The 27,665-nt window shown below is 45.6% G+C and overlaps 2 protein-coding genes across 7 annotated transcripts in view; one reads left to right on the forward strand and one right to left on the reverse strand.

The window, feature by feature from the left end:
- On the forward strand, positions 1 to 26,315 carry LOC128422448 (oocyte zinc finger protein XlCOF6-like). Of its 3 annotated transcripts, XM_053406483.1 has the most exons (3): positions 1,621 to 1,639; positions 21,355 to 21,497; positions 24,227 to 26,315. In XM_053406483.1, exon 3 carries the CDS (start codon positions 24,354 to 24,356, stop codon positions 26,259 to 26,261), a length of 1,908 nt encoding a protein of 635 aa, XP_053262458.1. In that variant the 5' UTR covers positions 1,621 to 1,639; positions 21,355 to 21,497; positions 24,227 to 24,353; the 3' UTR covers positions 26,262 to 26,315. The 3 variants fall into 3 exon arrangements, with proteins under 3 accessions (XP_053262459.1, XP_053262458.1, XP_053262460.1); XM_053406484.1 differs by lacking the exons at positions 1,621 to 1,639; positions 21,355 to 21,497 and adding an exon at positions 1 to 94; XM_053406485.1 differs by lacking the exons at positions 1,621 to 1,639; positions 21,355 to 21,497 and adding an exon at positions 13,039 to 13,063.
- Positions 1 to 27,665, reverse strand: part of LOC128422442 (zinc finger protein 665-like) — a 352,200-nt gene that overhangs the window by 301,929 nt on the left and 22,606 nt on the right. The window lies entirely within an intron of this gene.

Below are 27,665 nucleotides of genomic sequence, written 5' to 3' on the forward strand. Positions count from 1 at the left end.
AAGGACCCATTTTCATGATAGACAGTGCCTAGGGCTGGAGGCTCTACATACCGGGTGTGCCTGTGCAGGCCAAAGACTGCCAGTATTAGCACAGGTGAGGTGTGTGACCTCCCCAAATTTACAGACTGTATGTGAATGAGAGTTTGTGGGTGGGATTATAATTTACGGCAACCCTGTGATTTTCTCCACCCATAACATTTCGTGAGCTGATATGGCAGTACAAATTACAAAAATCTACAAAAACTAAAAAATAAATAAATCACATGATAATAATAATAATAATAATAATAGTACAGTGGTACCTCGGATTAAGAACTGAATTCGTTCTGGAGGTCCGTTCTTAACCTGAAACTGTTCTTAACCTGTGGTACCACTTTAGCTAATGGGGCCTCCTCATTGGGGCCTCCTTTCGTCTTTCCCCCAGCCACTCTGGGCAGGTTAACAGTACATATAGGTAAAGGTAAAGGGACCCCTGACCGTTAGGTCCAGTCGTGACCGACTCTGAGGTTGCAGCGCTCATCTCGCTTTATTGACCAAGGGAGCCGGTGTGCAGCTTCCAGGTCATGTGGCCAGCATGAGTAAGCCGCTTCTGGCGAACCAGAGCAGTGCACAGAAACGCCGTTTACCTTCCCGCCGGAGCGGTACCTATTTATCTACCTGCACTTTGACGTGCTTTCGAACTGCTAAGTTGGCAGGAGCAGGGACCAAGCAACAGGAGCTCATCCCGTCACGGGGATTCGAACCGCCGACCTTCTGATCGGCAAGAACTAGGCTCCGTGGTTTAACCCACAATGCCACCCGCGTCCCTACAGCACATATACAAGACAGTAAAACATCAAACATTACAAACCTCCTGATACAGCTGTCTTCTAAATGTCAGATGGTTGCCTACTTCCTTGCCCTCGGAAGGGAGGGCATTCCATGGGGCAGGAGGCCCTCTGCCTGGTTCCCTGGAACTTCACTTCTAACAGCAAGGGAACCAGCAGAAGACCATCGGAGGCGGACCTCCCTGTCTGGACTGAACGATGGGGGTCAAGATGCTCCTTCAGGTCCACAGGGCCGAGGCTGATGAGGGCTTGAAGTTGCAGATCTTGCTCCTCCATAATGATCAATGTATAGATAGCAGAGTAGGAGAAAACATTCAGAGGCAGAAAAAAAAATTCAAGTGAGAAATCTATTACTGAAGACAGATAAGCATAACAGGATCCAAAAAATAGCAAAAATGTAACTCACAGTAAAACCCTGACTTAGCATTCCAAAACAGCACTCAAGTAAGAAAGAGACAAGCAGAGTAGAGTAATAGCAGAATATGAAGTGGGAGCAGGCGCATTTCAGTACTGCAATTTATATATAATTCAATGTCAGAGTAACCCTGGCACTAGATAACAAGCCTCCAGGTGGACGTGCCCCACCTGCCCTTCACTTTCCTCTTCCGCACGGGCAGAATCTGCCTTCTGGACTGTGGGATTCACAGTTGTTCTCCTCCTCTCCATCCACCAGGGCTTGACTTCAGGTGCAGCAGAATTCCCCAGCCCCCCAAGGATTTGAGACCCATCAGCTTTCCTCACCTGGTTTAGCCAGCCGGGTGAAGCCATTGCTTGAACCCCTGTTGCATGCTGACAGCTTCTGGAAGCCACAGGTGAGAGCTGAGTGCAGGGGGGGGACCAAGGGTGGAAATTGACCCCAGAAGGTGTAGGACATGTCCCCCACCCAAGGAATTACTGCACCCCAACAGCCCATGACATCTAGATGCAGGTAGGGAGCCGTGTTGGTCTGACGCAGTTGAAATAAAAAATTAAAAAATAGTCCAGTAGCACCTTAGAGACCAACTAAGATTGTCCTGAGTATAAGCTTTCGTCTGCATGCACACTTCTTCAGATACACTGACACAGATGTCACCAGACCCTTGTATATCATGGGAGGGTGGGCTGGGGTTTTTCTCAGAAGGGTACTCCTACTACCATCTCCCACTGCCCAACACTATATGAAGTGTGCATGCACACAAAAGCTAGAACCAACTTAGTTGGTCCCTAAGGTGCTACTGGACTATTTTTTTACTTTTTTACTTCAACTGTGTCAGACTAATATGGCTACCTACCATTACCTACAGTTATCTCCTTGCCTTGAATATCCTGCTTTTCAGTGCCAGATTAGGATAGTCCTGTGTCAGAAGACAAACAGAGGATCAGGCAGCCCATCATTATTATAAGGAGCAATGGGGGTGGCTGTTTCTGTCTAGGATTCCCATGTGCCAGCTGCTTTCCTTCTGCTTCTCCTGCTCTCCATGCAATGTGAGGCATGTAGACAGAGGTCCTTCTTTTGCAAGAACAGGAGGTTCCCTGAGCACCCATTCAGCTGACCCCAAGCACCAAGCCTTGTCACTAGTTCTCTGACTTACCCAGACCACAGTCCCTGGAAAAGATGTAGACCTGGGTCTCACATAATCGTCCGTATGGACCTCCTAAGGCCAATGGCACTGTGCAGGTGATTCATTAAGAGATTGAGGCGGAAACAGGGTCAACCACTTGATTTCAAAGGATTTCCCACAGGACAACAGTATTCCAAGGTCATGCAGTGTTATTAAAGATGAGTTAGGATTATGAAAGGTTGTTGATGCATTACTACCATTTGACATCATACCATTTACATTTCCTAAAAATTGGGAATATCGGTAGGACATAGGAGAATGTAGGAGATGTTGAAATAAGAGAAGGTGCTAATGGCGGTTGATGTGCCCTTTTTTTCCTGTGTTCTCTTTCCTGAAACCCAAACAGGATTTCCTTTCTGCCCACTCTGAAAAAGGTGATGGAGAAGACAGAATTACAGGGGACAGGACACCTTTCGTTTCATTAGGAATAGCCATTAAAATGTGTGAAATGTGGAATATGCTTCACTGAATGAGCACACATAGTTCACATCAACGAACACAAAAAAGAAAGAACCCATTTAAAAGTATGGAGTGCGGAAAGAGCTCTTTCAATGCAAAACTTAGAACACACCAGCGGACTCACAAAGAGAGAAAATCTTTTAAGTGCAGGGAGTGTGGGAAGAACTTCAGTCAGTGTGTAAACCTTAAATTGCACAAACGGACTCACACAGGGGAGAAACCATTTAAATGTATCGAGTGTGGAAAGAGCTTTAGTGATAATGGAAGCTTTAGATCACATCAACGGACTCACACAGGGGAGAAACCATATGAATGTGTGCAGTGTGGAAAGAGCTTTAATGATAGTGGAAACCTTAGAAGACATCAACGGACTCACACTGGGGAGAAACCATTTAAATGCATGGAGTGTGGAAAGAGCTTTAGTGAAAATGGAAGCCTTAGGAACCATCAACGGACTCACACAGGGGAGAAACCATTTAAATGTATAGAGTGTGGAAAGAGCTTTAGTTATAGTGGAAACCTTAGAACACATCAACGGACTCACACAGGGGAGAAACCATATAAATGCATGGAGTGCGGAATGAGCTTTAGTCATAATGGAAACCTTAGAACACATCAACGGACTCACACAGGGGAGAAACCATTTACATGCATGGAGTGTGGAAAGAGCTTTAATGAAAATGGAAGCCTTAGGAACCATCAACGGACTCACACAGGGGAGAAACCATTTAAATGCATGCAGTGTGGAAAGAGCTTCAGTTATAGTGGAAAGCTTAGATCACATCAACGGACTCACACAGGGGAGAAACCATATGAATGTATCGAGTGTGGAAAGAGCTTTAGTCAATATGGAAGCCTTAGAAGACATCAACGGACTCACACAGGGGAGAAACCATTTACATGCATGGAGTGTGGAAAGAGCTTCAATCAGAGTGGAGAGCTTAGATCACACCAACGGACTCACACAGGGGAGAAACCATATAAATGTATGGAGTGTGGAAGGTGTTTTCGTGATAGTGGAAGCCTTCAATCACATCAACGGGCTCACACAGGGGAGAAACCATTTCAATGTATGGAGTGTGGAAAGTGTTTTCGTGATCGTGGAAGCCTTAGATCACATCAGCGGGCTCACACAGGGGAGAAACCATTTCAATGTATGGAGTGTGGAAAGAGTTTTAGTGATAGTGGAAGCCTTAGATCACATCAACAGACTCACACAGGGGAGAAACCATATAAATGTATGGAGTGTGGAAAGAGCTTCAGTCAGAATGCAGACCTTAAAAAACATCAACGGATTCACACAGGGGAGAAACCATTTAAATGTATCAAGTGTGGAAAGAGCTATAGTATTAGTGGAAGCCTTAGATACCATCAACAGACTCACACAGGGGAGAAACTATATAAATGTATAGAGTGTGGAAAGAGTTTCCGTTGTAATACAAGCCTTAGAACACATCAACGGACACACACAGGGGAGAAACCATATAAATGTATGGAGTGTGGAAAGAGCTTCAGTCAGAATGCAGACCTTAAAAAACATCAACGGATTCACACAGGGGAGAAACCATTTAAATGTATCAAGTGTGGAAAGAGCTATAGTATTAGTGGAAGCCTTAGATACCATCAACAGACTCACACAGGGGAGAAACTATATAAATGTATAGAGTGTGGAAAGAGTTTCCGTTGTAATACAAGCCTTAGAACACATCAACGGACACACACAGGGGAGAAACCATTTCAATGTATGGAGTGTGAAAAGAGTTTTAGTAGTAGTGGAAGCCTTAGAAGACATCAACAGACTCACACAGGGGTGAAACCATTTAAATGTATGGAATGTGGAAAGAGCTTCAGTCAGAATGCAGACCTTAAAAAACATCAATGGACTCACACAGGGGAGAAACCATTTAAATGCATAAATTGTGGAAAGAGCTTCAGTTATAGTGGAACACTTAAAAAACATCAACAGACTCACAGTGTGGAAAGAGTTTCCAGTGTAATACAAGCCTTAGATCACATCAACGGACTCATACAGGAGAGAAACCATTTACATGTGTGGAGTGTGGAAAGAGCTTCAGTGATAGTGGAATCCTGAGAATACATCAACAGACTCACATAGGTAAGAAACCATTTAAATGTATGGAATGTGGAAAGACCTTTGGTGATAATGAAAAGCTTAGAACACATCAACGGACACACACACGGGAGAAACCATTTCAATGGATGGAGTGTGAAAAGAGTTTTAGTAATAGTGGATGTCTTAGGAAACATCAACAGACTCCATTTCAATGTATGGAGTACAGTAAAGTGGAAATCTAAGAAAACATCAGCAACACACAGGGGAGAAACGATTTAAAGGTATGGACTGTGGAAGGAGCTTCAGTCAGAGTGGAACCCTTGATTTATGTCAACAAACTCACACAAAAGACAAACCATATAAATATCAGGAAAGTAGATATAGGTTCACTCTTAGTGGAAGTTCAAAATCAACAGACTCATGGACAGGAAGAACTTTAAGAGTTGAAACCCTTCAAACCATCAACAAACTCAGAGAGGAGTAGCAGTTTAAATGAAAAGACTGCAAAAAGTGCTTTATTTATAATGGAGTGATTAAGGAATATCTAGGGACTCTCACATGGGAGAACCCATTTAGATGTATGGAGTGTGGGACGTCTTCCTCTCAGAGTCCACTCTGAGCAATGAACTCAGCAGGAAATCATTCCTAAAAGCATGAGGTACATGTGAAGTTCTGGTGTTTATATGTAAAACATTATAATAATCAAATATGGCAACATGTTCCCGACAAGTGTGTGCGCATAAGTGCATGTGTAGGCTGGAATTTGAACTGCTGAGGCTGGGAGGTTTGCAAAAGAAAACAAGGTGCAGGATGTCCAGTGGTAGCTGGCCAAGGGGATTGCTTGCATCTGAGACAGGAGACTGCTTGGGCATGAAGGTATCGCTGGACATGACTTTATAAGGGGATATGAAATTCTGTTAAGAAGCTCACTGGTAAAATTCATGGGAACAAACCAACTTCTTATGAAACGTGAATAGGGTGCTGTCTTTGCTCTGTAATCTTTTGACTCAGGCATGGTTCCACGCCACTCCCCCCAAAACAATGATTTCTTTCTGAGGTCTCAGGTGATCCCAACTGGAGATGAGAATGTTGTGTGAGATGCACATGAAGAAGTTTCTCTGGTGATGCTTCAATCTAAGGGGTTTTGTTTTTCAAGCGCAGAATCTTAACTACTGAGCCTTGGAAGAAGTACGCTTGCAAATGATTATTGGGTAGTGAAGGTGTGGGGTGTAAAATTGTATTGCAGTCAAATGCAACATTCCTACAAGGCACATGCTGGGGAATGCTTGTGTCACTCAGGAGAAGACTTGCTAGTTCCTCCTGAGCGGGGACAGACTTCCTCTGCATGGCACTTCATGTAGGCGTGGCCTGTTCTTGGACAGAGGAGCACACGGCCTCCATGTTCCGCTCTTCTTCTTCTCCTTTTTGTGTTCCTACAAGTTAGGAAGAAGTGACTGCTCAGTTGCAGTCACTTGAGATTATTTCCCTTATGGGATAGTTCATGTCGATATATATTGAGTTATGTAACTTAAGTCTGCCTTCAGGGATCTTATTGTGAACTGGATGATTGTAAATAAACTAGTTTTATGTTAACTTTAATCAGATAGTCGTGTCTATTCTTTTAGGAGGGATATAAAAAGGGATCTTACCAGGAATCCTAAATAGTGAGGCTCACACGAGCCTGCAACTAGCTAACTGCTGTGTAATTTGAAAGAGGGATTGTTTAACAACTCTGCTAAGTTATAGAACTTGCCAACGCAAGTTAGGAAGGATGTCATAAAAGAATATATCCTCTCCTGCCTCCCTAAACATTCCCACAGAAAGAGCCTGGGGTTGGGTGTCACCTCCCCTTGGAGCGAGCGACCAGCAGGGATGCCTCTGAGCTGCCTCCGTGTGTTATGCTCAGCCCACGGTTCCCCATACAGACATCTCTGGCAATGGTTGCTGACGAGGGCTTACTGCCCATGCTGCCTTGTTTTGAATAGGATGGGGGGCAGTCCTCTGACAACTCACAGAGCTGTTTTCAGGATCTGGAGTGCAAGGATTTGTGAGGACTGATGTAGTGTAGCAGTTAAAGTGTGAGATGTGAGTCAAACTCCTCTTCCTGCAAACTCAACTCTTCGTATGCATGGGGATTATAACACTGGACAGCCTTGCAGGGCCGTTGTTTAGATTACTGAGATAATATATGTTATATTTTGTAATGCTTTAAATGTGCTACATAAATGCTAAAGTATTCTTAAGTAAAGCTGAGTATTGGTTGGTGCAAATTGAAAGGGCCGAGAGGCAGAGCCAATAGAAGAAGACGAGATCCAACGAGTAATAAAAGAATAAAAAACCCAGGACAAGGATGGATTTTCGGCAAAATATTATCAAAAAACTAAATCGAACCCTGATTGCACCCTTGAAGGAAGTACTGAACAGCATTTTAAGGAGGGGAGAAGTACCTGGCAGGTCAGGCTCAGAGGGAGGAGAGGAGGGGGCCAGGAGACCCAGAGGAGGCCGGCTGCTGAAGCATCCACAGAGACCCCCCCTCCTGCTGCGACCAGCTCCCCTCTCCCCTGGTCTCCTAGAGCACACAGGGAAACCCGGTTCAGACCCCATGAGCCTGTACATATTAAGGGGGGGGGTTGTCCCAACATGCATCACTTTGATCTCATTGAGAATGAACTGTAATTACTGCCCATCCACTCCGTTTGGAGAGCTCTTTTTGGAGCTCCTTGCAATCTCTCTTTGTTTGAACTGTGGGGTGTGAAACACAGAGCAGGAAATACAACATTCCTTGAGTGGACATAAAAGGGGATGTCTGGACCAGCCACTCAGAACATCCTGTTTCCTCCTGGGCTGGGACAAACTTCCTCTACATGTGACCAGAGGTGGGTGTGACCTCACCTGTGCAGGTAACAACATACCACAGGGCAGGCAGCCATCTCTCTCTCTCTCTCTCTCTCTCTCTCTCTCTCTCTCTCTGACTCCATTCCTCGAAGAAGCAACATCTCCTTAGCCTGAGATGCTTCCAGCCAAGAGAGGACAAAGGAACTCTCTCCTTATGGGATAGATTCCAGGTGTATATATTTTGTAACCTAAGTCTGCCTTCTGGGAACAGAATGTGAGTAAACTATTTCATATACTCTTATTTTTTTTAAAAAAAAATTATTAGGAATTCAACAACATATCGAAACATATCATATTCTTTATTTACCGCCTATCCCCCCACACCCTGAAACCCCCCTCCCCTCCCCCAAAGACTTCCCTCAGCTCAGCTTCCAATTATCAGCACAGGTTCTAATAAGTGTCCACCCACCATGAGGCAGAATTTCATTAGTGCCCCACAAGCTTCCTGCGCTTTAAGTTTTGCAGCCTCCAGGTGTCCCTTCCAGAAAAGTGTCTCAGTGAAAGGGACTCCCAGGGATCCGAAGGAGTGTATTGAACCAGGTTATTCATTGCTCCAAACTTTGGACTTCTGTCTGTCCGCTGGGAGAGGCTGGCCTGCCCCTTTTTCAGGGCAACTTCCTTCCCTCTGCTCCAGTATGAGGGCAGCATACATAGCTCACAGCCCCCTCTTAAATCCCGTCAACTATAAAAAAGCAACCACTATCAAATACTTGACAATCCTAGACAGCATCTTAAAAAGCAGAGACCTCACCTTGCCAACAAAGGCTTGTATAGTTAAAGCTACGGTTTTCCCACTAGTGATGTATGGAAGTGAGAGCTGGACCATAAAGAAGGCTGATTGCCAAAGAATGGATGCTTTTGAATTCTGGTGCTGGAGGAGACTCTTGAGAGTCCCATGGACTGCAAGAAGATCAAACCTCTCTATTCATAGAATCATAGAATCATAGAGTTGGAAGAGACCACAAGGGCCATCGAGTCCAACCCCCTGCCAAGCAGGAAACACCATCAGAGCACTCCTCTGCTTAAAGACCTCCAAAGGAGGAGACTCCACCACACTCCTTGGCAGCAAATTCCACTGTCGAACAGCTCTTACTGTCAGGAAGTTCTTCCTAATGTTTAGGTGGAATCTTCTTTCCTGCAGTTTGGATCCATTGCTCCGTGTCCGCTTCTCTGGAGCAGCAGAAAACAACCTTTCTCCCTCCTCTATGTGACATCCTTTTATATATTTGAACATGGCTATCATATCACCCCTTAACCTCCTCTTCTCCAGGCTAAACATGCCCAGCTCCCTTAGCCGTTCCTCATAAGGCATCGTTTCCAGGCCTTTGACCATTTTGGTTGCCCTCCTCTGGACACGTTCCAGTTTCTCAGTGTCCTTCTTGAACTGTGGTGCCCAGAACTGGACACAGTACTCCAGGTGAGGTCTGACCAGAGCAGAATACAGTGGCACTATTACTTCCCTTGATCTAGATGCTATACTCCTATTGATGCAGCCCAGAATTGCATTGGCTTTTTTAGCTGCCGCGTCACACTGTTGGCTCATGTCAAGCTTGTGGTCAACCAAGACTCCTAGATCCTTTTCACAGGTACTGCTCTCAAGCCAGGTGTCACCCATCTTGTATTTGTGCCTCTCATTTTTTTTTGCCCAAATGCAATACTTTACATTTCTCCCTGTTAAAATTCATCTTGTTTGTTTTGGCCCAGTTCTCCAATCTGTCAAGGTCGTTTTGAAGTGTGATCCTGTCCTCTGGGGTGTTAGCCACCCCTCCCAGTTTGGTGTCATCTGCAAATTTGATCAGGATGCCCTTGAGTCCATCATCCAAGTCGTTGATAAAGATTTTGAATAAGACTGGGCCCAAGATAGAACCCTGTGGCACCCCACTAGTCACTCTTCTCCAGGATGAAGAGGAACCATTGATGAGCACCCTTTGGGTTCGGTCAGTCAGCCAGTTACAAATCCACTGAGTGGTAGCATAGTCAAGACCACATTTTACCAGCTTCTTTACAAGAATATCATGGGGCACTTTGTCAAATGCCTTGCTGAAATCAAGGTAGGCTACATCCACTGCGTTCCCTTCATCTACCAGGCTTGTAATTCTGTCAAAAAACGAGATCAGGTTAGTCTGACATGACTTATTTTTCAGAAATCCATGCTGACTATTGGTGATCACATCATTCCTTTCTAGGTGCTCACAGACTGTTTGCTTAATGATCTGCTCCAGAATCTTCCCTGGTATTGATGTCAGACTGACTGGGCGGTAATTATTTGGGTCCTCTCTTTTCCCCTTTTTGAAAATAGAGACAACATTTGCCCTCCTCCAGTCTGCCGGGACTTCGCCTGTTTTCCAGGAATTCTCAAAGATGACTGCCAGTGGTTCTGAAATCACATCTGCCAGTTCTTTTAATATTCTTGGATGCAGTTCATCTGGCCCTGGAGACTTGAATGGGAGTCCGCCCGAGCACCATGGTCACGCCTGCATGTGGACTTCGCTGGCCCCTTTCAGGGGAAAACATTCTTCATAGTGGTGGACTCCTACACCAAATGGTTGAAAGTCGCACTGGTGGTACCATCCACTTCCACGTCTGCAGCCATCCAGGTACTACGCAGGCTGTTTGCAACCCACGGGCTCCCTGACACTCTCGTCTCAGACAATGGGACTGCATTTACGTCAGGAGAATTCCAAACCTTCACAGCGCAGAACGCCATCCGCCACATCCGTTCAGTGCCATTCCACCCTGCCACCATTGGCCAAGCAGAACGCATGGTGCGGACCACCAAGGACACCCTTCGTCGCATGACGCAAGGGGATTGGGAGTACTGCCTTGCCACATTCCTCCTAGCACAGCACAGCACAGCACCCCCAGCTCAACGACTGGCCAGAGCCCCGCTGAACTACTAATGGGTCGGCGCCTTGCAATCAGATTGGACCGCCTTCACCCCGATAGAGCTCAGGATGAGGTAGTGGTGGGGGAAGGCAGGAACCCCCGGACCTTCGAGGCCCAGGACCCAGTGTATGCAAAGAATTTTGGGGCAGGCCCAGCATGGGTACCCGCCACAGTCACCAGGGTCACTGGCCCCGTGTCGTACAAGGTGCTAACGGATGGGGGGCAATGCTGGCGCCGCCACTGCGACCAGATACGGCGACGATTCCCGGGAGAAAACCAGGAGGAGGAAAGGGCAGAGGAGTCCCAAGGGAACAGAGGGGCAGTGACGCCCATAGAGCACGAGGGGCCAGCAGGAGAGGCAGAATCAGTAAATACAGAGAGGACCCGTGAGGCCGAAAGGACACCGGAACCAGAACCACAACTGAGCGAGCCGGTTGCGCCAGACGAAACAGCCCCATCACAGCCAGCATCCTTGGAACATGAGCCAGAACCTGAACCCCGGACCAGGGAACACCCCAGGCCGCAACGCACACGTAGGCCGCCAGCGTACCTCGAGGACTATGAATGCGACCTTCCGGGCAGGACTGGAACTTAAGAGGGAGTGGTGTTATGTACTGAGTTGAATAGGATCCAAACTGCAGCAGTCTGATTGGTCCTAGAACAATAGGATCCAAATTGCAGCAGTCTGATTGGTCCTAGAACAATAGGATTCAGAATGCAGCAGTCTGATTGGTCCTAGAACAATGTAGCAGTATGATTGGTTGGCAGGAACCACCCAATCATGTTCCAGATATAAGTGAATCCACAACCTGATTGGCTTACAGTAGAATTCCAGAATTAGCCAATCATGTGCAGCCCATTGTGTAAATAATGTATATAAAGCAGATACTTTGAGGGGTCTTTCATTCATTCCTCCTCACCACTATGAGCTGAATAAAGAGCATGAAATCACTTTGCGACTCTGAGTATATTTCACACAAGGATGAGTGCGTTTACACAGAGACATTACCACAAAACACCAAAACTGCAGCATGTAGCCGCAGGTGATACAATTGGAGCCTTTCTGCAAATGGCCTTTGCAACACAACTCACTGGGTGGTAACAAAGTATGCACATTTGCCTCTTTACCACGTAGCCCCGTTTCCTCAATGAATCCACCCATTTCTTGATGAAATAGAACTTCTGCCAGGAAAACCTGAGCTGAAACGGTACAGAGAGGAAAACAGCAGCCCTGTCTGACCCCAGTCACGTGGCAGGAGATTCTTCCTGAGCCCCCCTCCATGACATGGGTATATCATGGACGATCCAGTGATGATCCATATGATCCATTGATGATCCAAGCAGACTGGTCCAAAGAGCAGATCTCTATGCCTGAGTGAAACGGGTCTGCGATGATGGATTCTGGAGTCAAGAAATCCGCCCTTTCCAGTGATCTCTCAGGCTGGCCAGGAAAAGGCAGGGAGCAGGAATCGCCAGGCATCCCGACGGACAGACTTGTCATGTTGCCAAAACATGGAGTCTGAGCTGATTTCCATGTACAACTCACTTTGTGGCGCAACCGGGGATGTTTTTGGGGTGCTCTCTCTGTGACTATCTGAGGGAGTCCAAATTGCAACGCGCTTTAGTTCTGGGCTGCTTCACTCCTCGCATGGGGGGGGGGCTCTGCGCGCAAACAGATCAACAGCTGCCTTGCTTTCTTCCTGGCCTCACTGTGTCGCCTCTGACAGAGTCACAAGGGATGAATTTTACCTGGGTGTCGGGATGTGTATGTGTGTGCTCCATTTTCCCCGTAACACAGGAGTCACAGAGCCCAACCCGCTACTCAACGTGCACCAAAACATGGACGGATCTAACTTCGTGGCGTGGGGGAGGGAAGGTTTTTGCGATGTAAACATTGTGGGGGAGGGGACCCCACTTTGCAGCTGGATCTCCGGGATCAGCCCCTCCCCCGCTCTCCTGATCGCAGAAGGAAGAGCGGAGGGGGGAAACATTCCTCTCCTCCCCCCCCCTCAATTCTTTCCCTCCCCTCCCGGCACATCCTTCTCTCACCCCGCCCCCCATACGTTGCACCCCTTCCTCCTCCTCCTCCTCCTCCTCCTCCAATCCGGCTTCTGCTCCGGGAATGAGGGGGGAGCCCACCTGCCCCCTCCCGCCCTGCCTGCTTCTCCCGCAAGCGGAGCTTCCACTCCGGATTGCTGCTCTGCCCCGTAGCTCTTGGGGGGGCGCGTTCTCAAAGGGGAGGAGGGGCGGCAAGGGATAACCCCCCCCCGCCCGTGGATGTTGGAGGAAAGGAAAGGAGAATCGGGAGCGAGGACAAAGAGGTAAAGGGGTCGCGGAGGGGAGGAGAGGGGAGAAAAGGACCCAGAGACCCGGCCAGCTCCCCCAAGCGCCTTCCGTGGGGCCTGGATCCCGGCACGCCTGCTGCGAAGGAGGCTTTCCTTGGCCCCTTGGGCGCCTTGGCAGGGGCAGACATGGGGCGCGCACCCAGGGGGTCCCCACGAGCGCCCCTTGCCCCGTTTCCACTGGCTCCGTGCGGAGAGAGGCGGGCTATGGGAAGGTTAACTGGCGCAAGAGAGGCCTGGATAGAGACCCCCCCCCCGTCCCTCCCTTGCGCGTGTTGGTGGCCCCCTCCGGACGGAGAGATGGGACCGTCCGGCGAGGGGTGAGCCGAGCCACGTGGGGTCTTTGGGTTAATATAAGTTCAAAAAACTGCTCCTTTTCCCTTACGGGGTACCCAAAATCCCATATAGAGGCCTTTTGTAGGTTCTCTATCGGTAGGAGAAAATAACAGAGACCAAGCAGAGAATATTGAGAAGCAAAGCAGCTAGTAAGCCTGATCTTTAATAATAATAATAATAATAATAATAATAATAATAATAATAATAATAATAATAATTTTTATTTATATCCCATCCTCCCCAGCCGAAGCTGGGCTCAGAACGGCTAACAACAGTAAAATAGACAACATTCTGAAATCATTTCATTATAAAATCAGTTTAAATCAGATTCATGGCAACTGTTAACAGGGTCCTCACTCACCCCATGCAGGAGAGAGGAGGACCCAGAACAAAGGTGTGCCCCCCCTTATATAGACATTTTAAATTGCCCACCCTGCCTGGAGTCCAAGACCACCCCCAGAAACATCATACATACAACACAGAAAAGGTGGTCTACAACAGAAATATCTGGGTTTTGGCCACTCTTTTGTTAATTCATTAATCTAGGTCACAGGCTCACATCCTGTTCATATCTTGAATGTGCCCTTAAGACAGGATTTGTGAGGAAAGAGACAATGGGGAGGTTTCCCACTTTGACCTTGCAGAGAAATATTTGAGGTCAATTTGTGCAAGACCTTTTCTGTGGGGTTTCAGACATGTGGTTTATATATACAGTTATGAACATTTTTAAAAAATTTATGACCTTAAAATTCTTATAACAGGATGCAGGGGAGACTCCGGGAGAAAAGGAGGGGGCCGAGGAAGTGGGGGGGGGAGACGTCTCCATCGTGGCACCCAAGGGGAATCTCCGGAAGGGCCACCTAGGCCTCTCCCTCCTGCTTAGGAAGGAGACCTTCAAGGCGACCACAGAGGGATCCCTGGAAAGTGGGGGGTCCTGTCCCCCCACCCTTCCTTCCTGCAAGCTCCATCCTCTTCCCACCCCATAAGCCCCTGCCCTGTCCGGACACAGCGCTTCTGCCCAGTCCAACCACTGGTCCCCTGGAGAGGAGAGGAAATCCCGAGAGGAAGAGGGGAGAGGAGGGGCCTTCTCAGAAGCGGCTCTTGGTTTCCGCAATCCCACCCAGGAAGCAGCCAGAAACCTTTTCCTCTCTCTCAGGCTTCCATCTTTATTGTCTTTTCCACTGAGGATGAGGATAATGTACACCTGTCATCAGAAACAGGGGTGCAGAGTCCATGGAATGGCTCTCAGGATCGATACAGAAGTTGCACCTCAAAAGCATTTCTGTTCCTCTTATTCTTTCTAGGCAATGTCAGAGTGACTGACAAGCTGAGATACAATCCATCATCATCTTGTGATAGCCATTGCATGAATCTTCACAGTCAAAGGACCCATTTTCATGATAGACAGTGCCTGTGGCTGGAGGCTCTACACACCGGGTGTGCCTGTGCAGGCCAAAGACTGCCAGTAGCAGCACAGGTGAGGTGTGTGACATCCCCAAATTTACAGACTGTATGTGAATGAGAGTTTGTGGGTGGGATTATAATTTACGGCAACCCTGTGATTTTCTCCACCCATAACAGTTCGTAAGCTAATATTGCAGTACGAATTCCAAAATAACTACAAAAAGTCACAAGATAATAGTAACAATTGCATTTATACCCCGCCCATCTGTTTTTTTAAAAATATTTTTTATTAGACAGTTTTTATAACCACACAAACATAACATAAAAACAGCAAATACATAAACAAACAAAAACAAAAACAAAACAAAAAACAAGTACCATTTCATATCTTAATTTCATATACCTTTCTTCCCCGACTTCCTCATGCCTCCCTTTTCTGTATTCCAGATTCTAATCAATTATTCAGCAAATCTTCCCTTATTTTACTTTAAATTTAAGTTAATCTTCCTTATTCTCCTTGTCTTAACCATTGCTAATAGTAACCATTTACTTTCCAGTCCAACATCATTCTAACTTTCATTAATTTTGTAGTATTTCTTTAGATAGTCCTTAAACTTTTTCCATTCTTCTTCCGCTGCTTCTCTTCCCTGGTTTCGGATTCTGCTCGTCATTTCTGCCAAGCCCATATAGTCCATCACCTTCATCTGCCATTCTTCCAGTGTGGGTAGATCCTGTGTCTTCCAGTACTTTGCAATGAGTATTCTAGCTGCTGTTGTAGCATACATAAAGAAAGTTATATCCGTCTTTAACACCCCTTGGCCGACAATGCCCAAGAGAAAGGCCTCTGGTTTCTTAGGGAAGGTATATTTAAATACCTTTTTAAGTTCATTATAGATCATTTCCCAGAATGCCTTAATCTTCGGGCACGTCCACCAAAGGTGAAAAAATGTACCTTCCTTTTCTTTACATTTCCAACATTTGTTATCAGGCAAATGGTAAATCTTTGCAAGCTTGACTGGGGTTATGTACCACCTATAAATCATTTTCATAATATTTTCTCTTAAGGCATTACATGCCGTGAATTTCATCCCGGTGGTCCACAACTTTTCCCAATCAGCAAACAAAATATTATGACCAATGTCCTGAGCCCATTTAATCATAGTTGATTTAACCGTTTCATCTTGTGTATTCCATTTCAGCAGCAAATTGTACATTTTTGACAAATTCTTAGTACTGGATTCTAACAATTCAGTCTCCAATTTTGATTTTTCCACCTGGAAGCCAATTTTACTGTCCAATTTAAACACTTCATTTATTTGGTGATAGTGCAGCCAATCTCTCACCTTCCCTTTTAATTTCTCAAAACTCTGCAATCTCAGTTTGTCCCCTTCCTTTTCCAGAATTTCCCAATATCTTGGCCACTTCGACTCCATATTTAACTTTTTAACTGCCTTAGCTTCCATTGGCGACAGCCACCTTGGGGTTTTGTTTTCCAGCAAATCTTTATATCTGACCCAGACATTTAATAGTGCTTTTCTGACAATATGGTTTTTAAAACTTTTATGTGCTTTAACCTTGTCATACCACAAATATGCATGCCACCCAAAAATATTGTTAAAACCTTCCAAATCCAAAATGTCTGTGTTTTCAAGAAGCAGCCAATCTTTTAGCCAGCAGAAAGCTGCCGCTTCATAGTACAGTTTAAAGTCTGGCAGGGCAAACCCCCCTCTTTCCTTTGAATCCGTTAATATCTTAAATTTAATTCTGGGCTTCTTGCCCTGCCAGACAAATTTAGATATATCTTTCTGCCACTTCTTGAAACAGTCCATTTTATCCATTATTTGTAATGCTTGGAACAAGAACAACATTCTTGGCAATACATTCATTTTTATAACTGCAATTCGACCTAACAAGGAAAGCTTCAAGTTTGACCAAATCTCCAAATCTTTTTTCACTTCTGTCCAAGTTTTTTCATAATTGTCTTTAAATAGGTTCACATTCTTAGCTGTCATATTTATACCCAGGTATTTCACTTTTTTAACCACAGTCAACCCCGTCTCATTCTGAAACCTTTCTTTTTCAACCTGTGTTAAATTTTTCTCCAATACCTTAGTCTTTAACTTATTCAATTTAAATCCTGCCATTTGACCAAACTCTTGAATTATTTCCAAAACTCTTTTCGTGCTAGCTTCTGGCTCTTGTAAAGTAAGTACCAGGTCATCTGCAAATGCTCTCAGTTTATATTGTTTAGCTCCGACCTGAATCCCTTTAACCAGCTGGTCCCTCCTAATCATATTAAGCAAAACCTCCAGGACCGATATAAAAAGTAGTGGGGAGATAGGACACCCCTGACGTGTCCCTTTTTCAATCTTGAACTCTTCTGTAACCACATTATTTACAATTAATTTTGCTTTCTGTTCAGAGTATATTGCACCTATACCATTTTCAAACCCTTGGCCTACCCCCATCCCCCGGAGGTTCTTCAACATAAAACTCCAAGATATATTGTCAAAGGCTTTCTCGGCATCCACAAATATCAAAACAGCCTTAGTGTTTATATTCACTTCCAACTTCTCCAAAATGTCAATTATATTCCTTACGTTATCCGACAAATGCCTTTTCGGGAGAAAGCCCGCTTGGTCCCCATGAATCTCCTCCATCAAAACTCTTTTCAATCTCTTTGCTAAAATATCAGCAAAGATTTTGTAATCCACATTTAGTAACGAGATGGGTCGGTAGTTCTTAAGTTGAGTCTTTTCAGTCTCTGTCTTTGGTATAAGCGTAATGTAGGCCTCCCTCCACGTATCGGGTGCCTTCTTCCCCTCCATGATCTCGTTGCAGACTTCCTTCAAAGGTTGTATCAGCCCTTCCTTCAAAACTTTGTAATATTTGGAAGTCAGTCCATCCGGTCCAGGAGATTTGCCCAACGTCATGCTTTGAATGGCATCTTCTATTTCTTGTGCTGATATCTCCTGGTTCAAAATTGTCTTACTTTCCTGCGAAATCTTTTTCAGCCCATTTTTCTCGAGGAATTGTTGTATATCCATTTCTTTCTGCGGCCCTTGTGTGTACAGTTGTCTAAAGTAGCTCTGAAAACAGTTCCTAATTTCCGCTGGGTTGCATATGTTCTTTCCTTCCACTTCTATGTTTGTTACCGTGTTGAGTTTTTGTCTCTTCTTTATTTGCCAAGCCAATAACTTGCCACATTTATCTGCAGATTCAAAAGTCTTTTGTCTCATTTGTTTAATTTTCCATTCTATTTCTTGATTCATCAGTTCCATGTATTGTGTTTGATATAATTTAATTTCTCTTAAAATCTCTTGCGATTTTGGCTTCAATCTTAGTTTCCTTTCTCCTTCTTTTATCTTTTCCAAAATTTTCTCTTTCCTCTCATTTTGCTTTCTTTTCTTTAATGTATTTTGTTGTATCAAAAACCCTCTCATCACGGCTTTACTTGCGTCCCATACTATTCTTTTTTCTACTTTAGTCCTTAAGTTAATTTCAAAATAATCTTTCAAAGTTTTTTGGGCCTTCTTACAAATCTCCTCGTCTCTAAATAGGGGTTTCCCCAGCTACTCTGGGCAGCTTACAGAACATATAAGAAAGAGTAAAACATCCAAATTTAAAAACCTCCCGATACAGAGCTGCCTTCAGTTGCCTTCTAAATGTCAGATGGTTGCCTACTTCCTTGCCCTCTGAAGGGAGGGCGTTCCATGGGGCAGGAGGCCATCTGCCTGGTTCCCTGGTACTTCGCTTCTCACAGTGAGGAAACCGGCAGAAGACCATGACACATTAAAGTTCAGAACCAACGGTTTGAATTGTGCTGAGAAATACACTGAGAGCCAAGGAAGATCCTTTAGGACCAGTGATATGTGGTCTCTGCGGCTACTACCAGTCACTAGTTTAGGTCCACATTCTGGATTAGTTGCAGTTTCTGAGTCACCTTCAAAGGTACCCCATGTACAGCTCATGGCAGTAGTCTAACCAGGACTACTCTGGCATGGACTACTCTGGCAAGACAGTCAGCGGACAGGGAAGGTCTCAGCCTGCGCACCAGATGGAGCTGGACATAGAAATGACCTCCATGGACAGCTGTGAGTTCAAAATCAAGGACCAGGGAGTCGCCCACACCTGCCTGTCCCCTGTCACCAAGGGGCAGTACTTCTGTCTTGTCAGGATTCAACCTCAATCTGTTAGCTGCCATCCATCCTCCAATCACCTCCAGACAGCCACACAGGGCACTCACCGCCTTCACTGGTTCCAATTTAAAAGAGAGGAAGAGCTGGGTATCATCCACATACTGGTGAACACCCAAGCCAAACCCCCTGATGATCTCTCTCAGCGGCTTCATATAGATATTAAAAGGCATGGGGGAGAGGACAGAGCCCTGAGGCACCCCACAAGTGAGAGCCCAGGGGTCTGAACACTCATCCCCCACCACCACTTTCTGGACACGGCCCAGGAGGAAGGAGGGGAACCACCCTATAACAGGGCCCCCATCTCCCCTAGAGGGTCCAGAAGGATACCATGGTCAAAGGTCTCCAAAGCCGCTGAGATCCAGCAGAACCAGGAAATAGCTTCCCCCTCGGCCTCTGGCCCATCATGGATCATCAACCAGGGCAGTTTCTTTTTCTTTCTTTTTTAAAGTGTTTATTAATTTTCCAATAAAAACATCCAATTAACATATCAAATAAAAAATAAAAAAACTAAAATAAAAAAGGTCCAATTGTCTTCCAAATTGTAATAATTTTGTTTTGACTTCCCACGGTCTGAATTTTGAAGCGCATTCAACATCATGGTCCTGCCTCTCATCATCCTCAATGTTATTCATAATTCCATGTCCGATTTTTCCCCTCCACATTTTGACTCTGGTTCTATGATCCTCATTCATGTCAGAAAACAGATACTTTTTTTTTTCTATGGAGTGCAGATTTGTCCATATATTGTACTCCTTCAGCTGTTTTTTCATCGCACCGCTTCATTTAAGTGCATCCAATTTCAAAGTTCTGTCCAGCTCTTTGAGAGTTGTTATTTTGGCAGCTCCCAGATCGTTAATCTTTCCCGTCCAGGTGTTATCAGAGAAACAGAGAGAAATTTCCTTCTGTAACCTCCTTGTTGATTTATCTTAAACAGACTGTTTGCAGTGTAGCCATATATCAGACAGTTAACCATTGGCCTTTTGGAATCCTCCCAGTCCCCCCTCCGGGCCCTAGAGGGGGGCTGCCAGACATCCATTTAGCCCTCTCGCTCACTCGTAATCAAGAAAACATCTTTTTGCAAACAGTTGTATATGTAATATTGTTGCCAGTCTTTTCCAGTCTTTGTAACCAACCATCCGTTGGCTCCTGTTTCTCTTAATCAGGGAAGTATTTCAGATCTTCAATAACGACGTAGGGGGTAGAAGCCATTTTGTCCTCCTTTGTTTTCGTCTTTAACAGACATTTCCGGTCTTAAAAAAGAAGTGGCTGCGAGTAGATCCCAATTATATATGAAAGTCCATCTGAACTCACTTTTTGAAGAGCAATTTAAGTTCTTAATGAGGCTTGGCATGCATTACAGATTGTTGATATTAAGGATAAAAGAATGTTTTTTTACATACCAAGCCCCTCCACATTCCAAACGTCATGATGAGGATCTCTTTGAATTTCGATCTTTTGCACCAGACACTGTAGATACTGCAGGTTTTTTCCAGCTTCTTCAATTCAGAGCGTGTCTGTTTGTTTTCCAAATCTTTATATTTTCCCAAACAGATGCGTCCGGCTATGGGGTGGCGTCGCAGGAGTGTCAGACGTCCCTAGCTCCGTGACCCAGTGCCCCTGCCGTCTGCCACATCGGCAATCTGGGGGAGTCCGAGGGTCGTTGAGACAGTCCTCCCCTGCCCTGGGGAGGCTGCCAGGGCTAATTACCCCCATATCAGCCCTGAATTATTGGAACGGCTGAGGTCCGATTGTGTGGGATCAGCCATTTTCCACCGCCGGAAACAGGAACCCATCATGGATCATCAACCAGGGCAGTTTCAATCTCATTATGTGGCTTGAATCACGATTGGAAGGATAATGGTGGCAGGACCTTTCTTGGTCCTGCAGCCCACAACAGCTTCAGCTGCAATACTTTTAAAAGCTTTGAAGTGGCCACCGGAGGGAAGTCTGGGCAGTGTGTTTGGGGGTTCTGGGCTGCCTAGACTACCAGACCCCCTTCTCAGCCTGGCTGATATGGTCCCAAGGAAAGCAGAGCAGTACGTTGGGCACCAGCTTGGCTGCAGGAGTTGAATGAAGAAGGTGTGCAGGACACCATCCAACCCTCTTAGAGACTCCACTCTGGATTTGTATAGGTTTCCCTAAATTGCCTTTTCTTCTCCTGAAGATAACTCACGAGGCAGCAAAGTATTACGACCAGAGTTTTCCTTCTCGATGGGCTTCCTTCCCTGGTTGACGAGCCCCATCTGCCCTTCACTTTCCTCTGCAGCAGGGGCAGAATCTGCTTTCTTGACTGTGGGATTCACGGTTGTTCTCCTCCTCTCCATCCACCAGGGCCTGCCTTCACCTGCAGCAGATTTCCCCAACCCACCAAGGATTTGAGACCCATCAGCTATCCTCACCTGGTTTTGCCAGCTGGTGAGCCATTCCTGGGATTGTGGCCCCTGTTGCATGCTGACAGCTTCTGGAAGCCACAGGTGAGAGCTGAGTGCAGGGTGGGGACCAATGGTGGATAGATTACCCCATAAGGTGCATGACATTTCCCCCACCAAAGGAACTACCGCTCCCCTAACACCCCATGACATCATATAATTATGATATTTGAGACAGAACAGGAAGAAATTCTTGTCTCCAGAGATAACACAACTTCAGGCCATCAATGAATCAATACCATATACTCACGGCTGAAGTTTCCACTAAGTACAGTTATTTCTTTGCCTTTAATATCCAGCTTTTTCAGTGCCAGAAAAGGATAGTCCTGCGTCAGAAGAGGGGCACAAGATCAGTCAGCACATCATCATTATAAGGAACCATTGGAGTGGGTGTTTCTGTCGGGGATTCCCATGTGCCATCTGCTTTCCTTCTGCTTCTCCTGCTCTCTCCATGCAATGTGAGGCATGTAGACAGAGGTCCATCTCCAAGAACAGGAGCTTCCCTGAGCACCCATTCAGCTGACCCCAAGCACCAACCCTTGTCACTAGTTCTCTGACTGACCCAGACCACAGTCCCCAGAAAAGACACAGACCTGGGAATCCCAAAATAATGACATAATAATAATAATTTATAATAGCCTGCCCATCTGGCTGGGTTTCCCCAGCCACTCTGGGTGGCTCCCAACAGAACATTAAAAACAGAATAAAACATTAAAGATTAGAAACTTCCCTAAACAGGGCTGCCTTCAGATGTCTTCTAAAAGTCAGATAGTTTAGTTATATTGACATCTGATGGGAGGGTGTTCCACAGGGCTGGCTCCGATACCAAGAAGGCCCTCTGCCTGGTTCCCTGTAACTTTGCTTCTCACAGGGAGGGAACCGCCAGAAGGCCCTCAGAGCTGGACCTCAGTGTCTGGGCTGGACGATGGGGGTGGAAACGATCCTTCAGGTATACTGGGCTGAGGTCCTTTAGGGCTTTAATGGTCAGCACCAACACTTTGAATTCTGCTTGGAAATGTACTGGGAGGCAATGTAGGTCTTTCAGGACCAGTGTTATATGGTCTAGGTGACGACTACCAGTCACTAGTCTAGCTGCTGCATTCTGGATTAGTTGCAATTTCCGGATCACCTTCAAAGAGCGTGTTGCAGTAGTCTAAGCAGGAAATAAAAAGAGCATGCACCACTCTGGCGAGACAGTCTGCGGGCAGGTAGGGTCTCATGCTGCGTACCAGATGGAGCTGGTGTACAGCTGCCCTGGACACAGATTTGACCTGTGCCTCCATGTACAGCTGTGAGTCCAAAATGACTCCCAGGTTGTGCACCTGGTCCTTCAGGGCCACAGTTATGCCATCAGGACCAGGGATCCCCCCCCCACCCTTGTCCCCCAGGGACAGTACTTCTGTCTTGTCAGGGTTCAACCTCAATCTGTTAGCCGCCACCCATCCTCCAACCACCTGCAGGCACCCAAACAGGACCTTCACTGCCTACACTGGTTCCAATTTAAAAGAGAGGTAGAGCTGGGTATCATTCGCATGGATCAAAATCATCTGCATCCTCCAGGTGTGCCTGGAGTTGTTCAGCAAAAAATCGCTCAATCACCTTGCCCAAGAGTGGAAGATTTGAAACTGAGCGATAGTTGGCCATATCAGCTGCATCTAAAGATGTTTTTTCAAGAAACTTTTTAATAACCGCCTCTCTCAGCTGGTCTGGGAAGGCTCCCTCACAGAGGGAAGCATTCACCACCCCACAGAGCCCATCGCCCAGACCTTCCCGAATCACTTTTATGAGCCAGCATGGGCAAGGATCAAAGAGACAGGTGGTTGGTTTCACTTGTCCAAGCAGCCTGTCCACATCCTCGGGGGTAACAGATTGGAATTGATCCCACGCAACTTGACTAGACAGGACTCTAGCACTCTCCCGCCCCGGCCCTGCTCCCACGGTGGAGTCTACTTCTTCCCGAATTTGAGCAACTTTATCTGCAAAAAAACTTTGCAAAATCATTGCAGGAGATCTTGGGGGCCTTACCTGGCCCCAATGGAGCAAGTGGTTCCGTTAAATTGCGAACCACTTGAAAGAGTCTCCTGCTGCTGTTTTCTGCAGATGCAGTAGAGGCAGTGAAGAAGGTCATCTTTGCCATCCCTATTGCCACTTGGTAGACTCAATGTTGAGCTATTTTTTTAAAAATCATTTTTATTAAGTTTCCCATTTTAACAATCCAATCAAATCACATTGAATGTTCCAAATTATACAAATACATATCAAATAGTCCAAATATTCTGCCTAAATTATAATTTTTTTGTTTTGACTTCCCATGTTTCAAGTTCGGGGGGCTCTGATCATCCCATATCTCTGCTACCTTGAATAGTCTTCCCAATAGTTCCTTGAAATCTTCCTGTTGTTAACCGTCAATGTTGAGCTCCAACATGTGTCTGGTCAAATTCAGATTGAGTCCATATGGACCTCCTGAGGCCAGTGGGACTGTGCAGGTGATTTATGAAGATCTTGAGGTGCTAACGGAGGGAACCACTTAATTTGAAAGGCAGTCTCACAGGACAATGGCATTCCAAAATCATACTGCTTTATTAATGACGATTGAGGATTATAAAAGGTTGCTGATGCATTACTATCATTTGACATCATTGCATTTTCATTTCCTAAAAATTAGGAACATGGGTAGGATGTGGAAGAATGTAGGAGATGTTGAAATAAGAAAAGTTGCTAATGGAGTTTGATGCGCCTTTTTTCCTGCACTCTCTCCCCTGAAACCCAAACAGGATTTCCTTTCCTCCCACTCTGAAGATGGTGATGTAGAAGAACGTCAGAATTCTGGAGGATGGGGCACCTTTGGTTTTATTAGGAATAGCCATTGAAATGTGTGAAATGTGGAATATGCTTCACTGAATGAGCACACATAGTTCACATCAGCGAACTCAAACAGGGGAGAAACCAATTAAAGGTATGGAGAGTGGAAAGAGTTTAACTGACAGTGGAAAACTTAGAACACATCAGCGGACTCACATGGGCAAGAAAGGATTCAAATGCAGGAAGTGTGGGAAGAACTTCAGTCAGAGTAGACAACTTAAATTACACGAACGGACTCACACGGGTGAAAAACCATATGAATGTCTGGAGTGTGGAAAGAGCTTCAGTGATAGTGGAAGCCTTAGAAAACATCAACGGATTCACACAGGGCAGAAACCATTTAAATGCATGGAGTGCGGAAAGAACTTCAGTCAGAATGGAAACCTTAAATTACACGAACGGACTCACACGGGTGAAAAGCCTTATGAATGTATGGAGTGTGGGAAGAGCTTCAATCAGAGTGGAAGCCTTAAATTACACGAACGGACCCACAAGGATGAAAAACCATATGAATGCAAGGAGTGTGGGAAGAAGTTCAGACAGAATGGAAACCTTAAATTACACCAACGGACTCATACAGGTGAAAAACCATATAAATGTGTGGAGTGTGGGAAGAACTTCAGTCAGAGGGGACACCTTAAATTACACGAACGGACTCACAAAAGGGAGAAACCTTTTAAATGTATGGAGTGTGGAAAGAGCTTCCATCGAAGAGATACACTTAGAATACATCAACGGACTCACACAGGGGAGAAACTATTTACATGTACGGAATGTGGGATGGCCTTCAGTCAAATTGGAAACCTCAATAAACATCAACAGAGGCATTCAGGGGAGAAACCATTTAAATGTATGGAGTGTGGAAAGAGCTTCAGTCAGGGTGGAGCTCTAAGTATACATCAACGAACTCACACAGGGGAGAAACCGTTTAAATGTGTGCAGTGTGGAAAGAGCTTCACTTACGATGCAAGCTTTAGATCACATCAACGGACTCACACAGGGGAGAAACCATTTAAATGTGTGGAGTGTGGGAAGTGCTTCAGTTTCAGTGCAAGCCTTAGATTACATCAACGGACTCACACAGGGGAGAAACCACATGAATGTATGGAGTGTGGAAAGAGCTTCAGTCGGATTGAAAGCCTTAGAATACATCAACGGACTCACACAGGGGAGAAACCATTTAAATGTATGGAGTGTGGAAAGAGCTTTAGTGTGAGTGGAACCCTTAGAATGCATAAACGGACGCATACAGGGGAAAAACCATTTAAATGCATGGAGTGCGGAACAAGCTTTAGTGATCGTGGAAGCCTTACGAAACATCAAAATATTCACACAGGGGAGAAACCATTTAAATGTATGGAGTGTGGAAAGGACTTCAGCTTCAATACAAACCTTAGAAAACATCAACTGACTCACACAGGGAAGAAACCATTTAAATGCATGGAGTGTGGAAAGGACTTCAGTCAGAGTGCACACCTTAGAAAACATCAACTGACTCACACAGGGGAGAAACCATTTAAATGTATGGAGTGTGGAAAGAGCTTCAGGCAGATTGGAAACCTTAGAATACACCAACGGACTCATACAGGGGAGAAACCATTTAAATGTATGGAGTGTGGAAAGAGCTTCAGTTGCAATCCTACCCTTAGATCACATCAACGGACTCACACAGGCGAGGGGAAACCATTTAAATGCATGGAGTGTGGAAAGGGGTTCAGTTACACATCTACCCTTAGAACACATCAGCGGATTCACACAGGGGAGAAACCATTTAAATGTATGGAGTGTGGAAAGGACTTCAGTCAGAAAGGAAGCCTTAAATTACACCAACGGACTCACACAAAGGGGAAACAATTTAAATGCATGGAGTGCGGAAAGGGGTTCAGTTACACATCCACCCTTAGAACACATCAACGGACTCACACAGGCAAGGGGGAAACCATTTAAAGGTATGGTGTACAGAAAATGCTTCAGCCAGAGTGGAAGTCTTAGAAAACATCAGCAGACATGAAGGAAAGAAGCAATTTAACTGTATGGTGTGTGGAAGGAGCTTCAGTCCATGTGGAACCCTTGATTTACATGAACAAACTCACACATGAGACAAACCATATAAATGTCAAGTAGACAGAGGTTCAGTCCTAGTGGAAGTCCTACATCAACAGACTCATGGACAGGAAGAACTTGTAACAGTTGACACCCTACAAACCCATCAACCCTCAAAGAGGAGAAGCTGTTTAAAGGGAAAGATTGCAGAAAGTGCTTTAGTTATAATGGAGTGTTTGAGGAACATCTAAGGACTCAGAGGGGAGAACCCATTGAGATGTATGGAGTGAGGAACGTGTTCCTTTCAGAGTTTACTCTTCTTCACAGCAATGAACTCAGCAGAAAATCCATCTTAAGAGCATGTCGTGTATTTGAAGTTCTGGTGTTTATATGTAAAACTATATAGTAATGAAATAATGAAGGTAACGTCTCACACTAGTGAGTATAATTTTAGATGTAAGGTACATTTTGATAGTGAGGGGGAGTTGGTGAATCTGGATTTCTGGGATGCCCATTTGCCTGGAAGCAGCCGGCAGAAAGCTTTGCTTCATGAAGCCCCTGCAGATGCTGAGTTGCTGACTTCCCTCCCAGACGACAGGAAGCGAAAGACACACCTCCATTGCCCTGTGTCGTTCCAGCCTCTTTCCTCCCTTGCTCCCTTCTGCCGGTTTGTGTGCCTGACTTAGATATCCTGCGTGCTGTATTTTTCTACTGCTGAAACTGTATTTGCTCTCAGGAGCAAAGTTTTGTGCCTCACTGGGGACCCAGTGAGAACTGTACGCTTTGAAAGCTCAGTAAACTATTACTGAAGGAAGTCCTGCTGCCTCTGTGTGTGTTTTTGACCTCAGTGTGGGATTTGCTCTACATGTGGCCCCTACCCTGCTGCTACTTGGCTCATGCCCTGGACTTGCTCTACTCAAGCATGCAAGACGGTTTTTGCACCAAACTCTGTCACTCCCCCCACCACATGATCTCCAAGCACTGCTTCCTCACCAGAACTTCATCCCTGCCTCCTGCCCTGCACATTCTGAAGAAAACTTGAAATACTGAAATTGAATGGGAGATTTTCCCCCAAGCCTAATTTCAAGAGGGAGAAGGAGGGGCTTCAAGTACCAGGGAAGTCTCCAGGGGGCCCATCTTCACTCATGAACCCCATGGGGCAACCCCTGCTTATTCTGGGGTTTGGGGAAGATAGTACTTTTCCATAGTCCCAGAAGTTTTTATTCAGTCATGCTACTCAGGAGTTTTCCTGCCAGAGGACCACAGTTCATATTACCATCATACTGATTTTACTGCTGTGGCTGCTGT

Source organism: Podarcis raffonei, chromosome 10 (assembly GCF_027172205.1).
Source record: "Podarcis raffonei isolate rPodRaf1 chromosome 10, rPodRaf1.pri, whole genome shotgun sequence".
In the NCBI taxonomy this organism is placed as follows: domain Eukaryota; kingdom Metazoa; phylum Chordata; class Lepidosauria; order Squamata; family Lacertidae; genus Podarcis; species Podarcis raffonei.

What these genes read in the sequence shown, in the direction of transcription:
- LOC128422448 (XM_053406484.1), top strand. Translation starts at nt 24,354, where the DNA reads ATGAGCACACATAGTTCACATCAGCGAACTCAAACAGGGGAGAAACCA.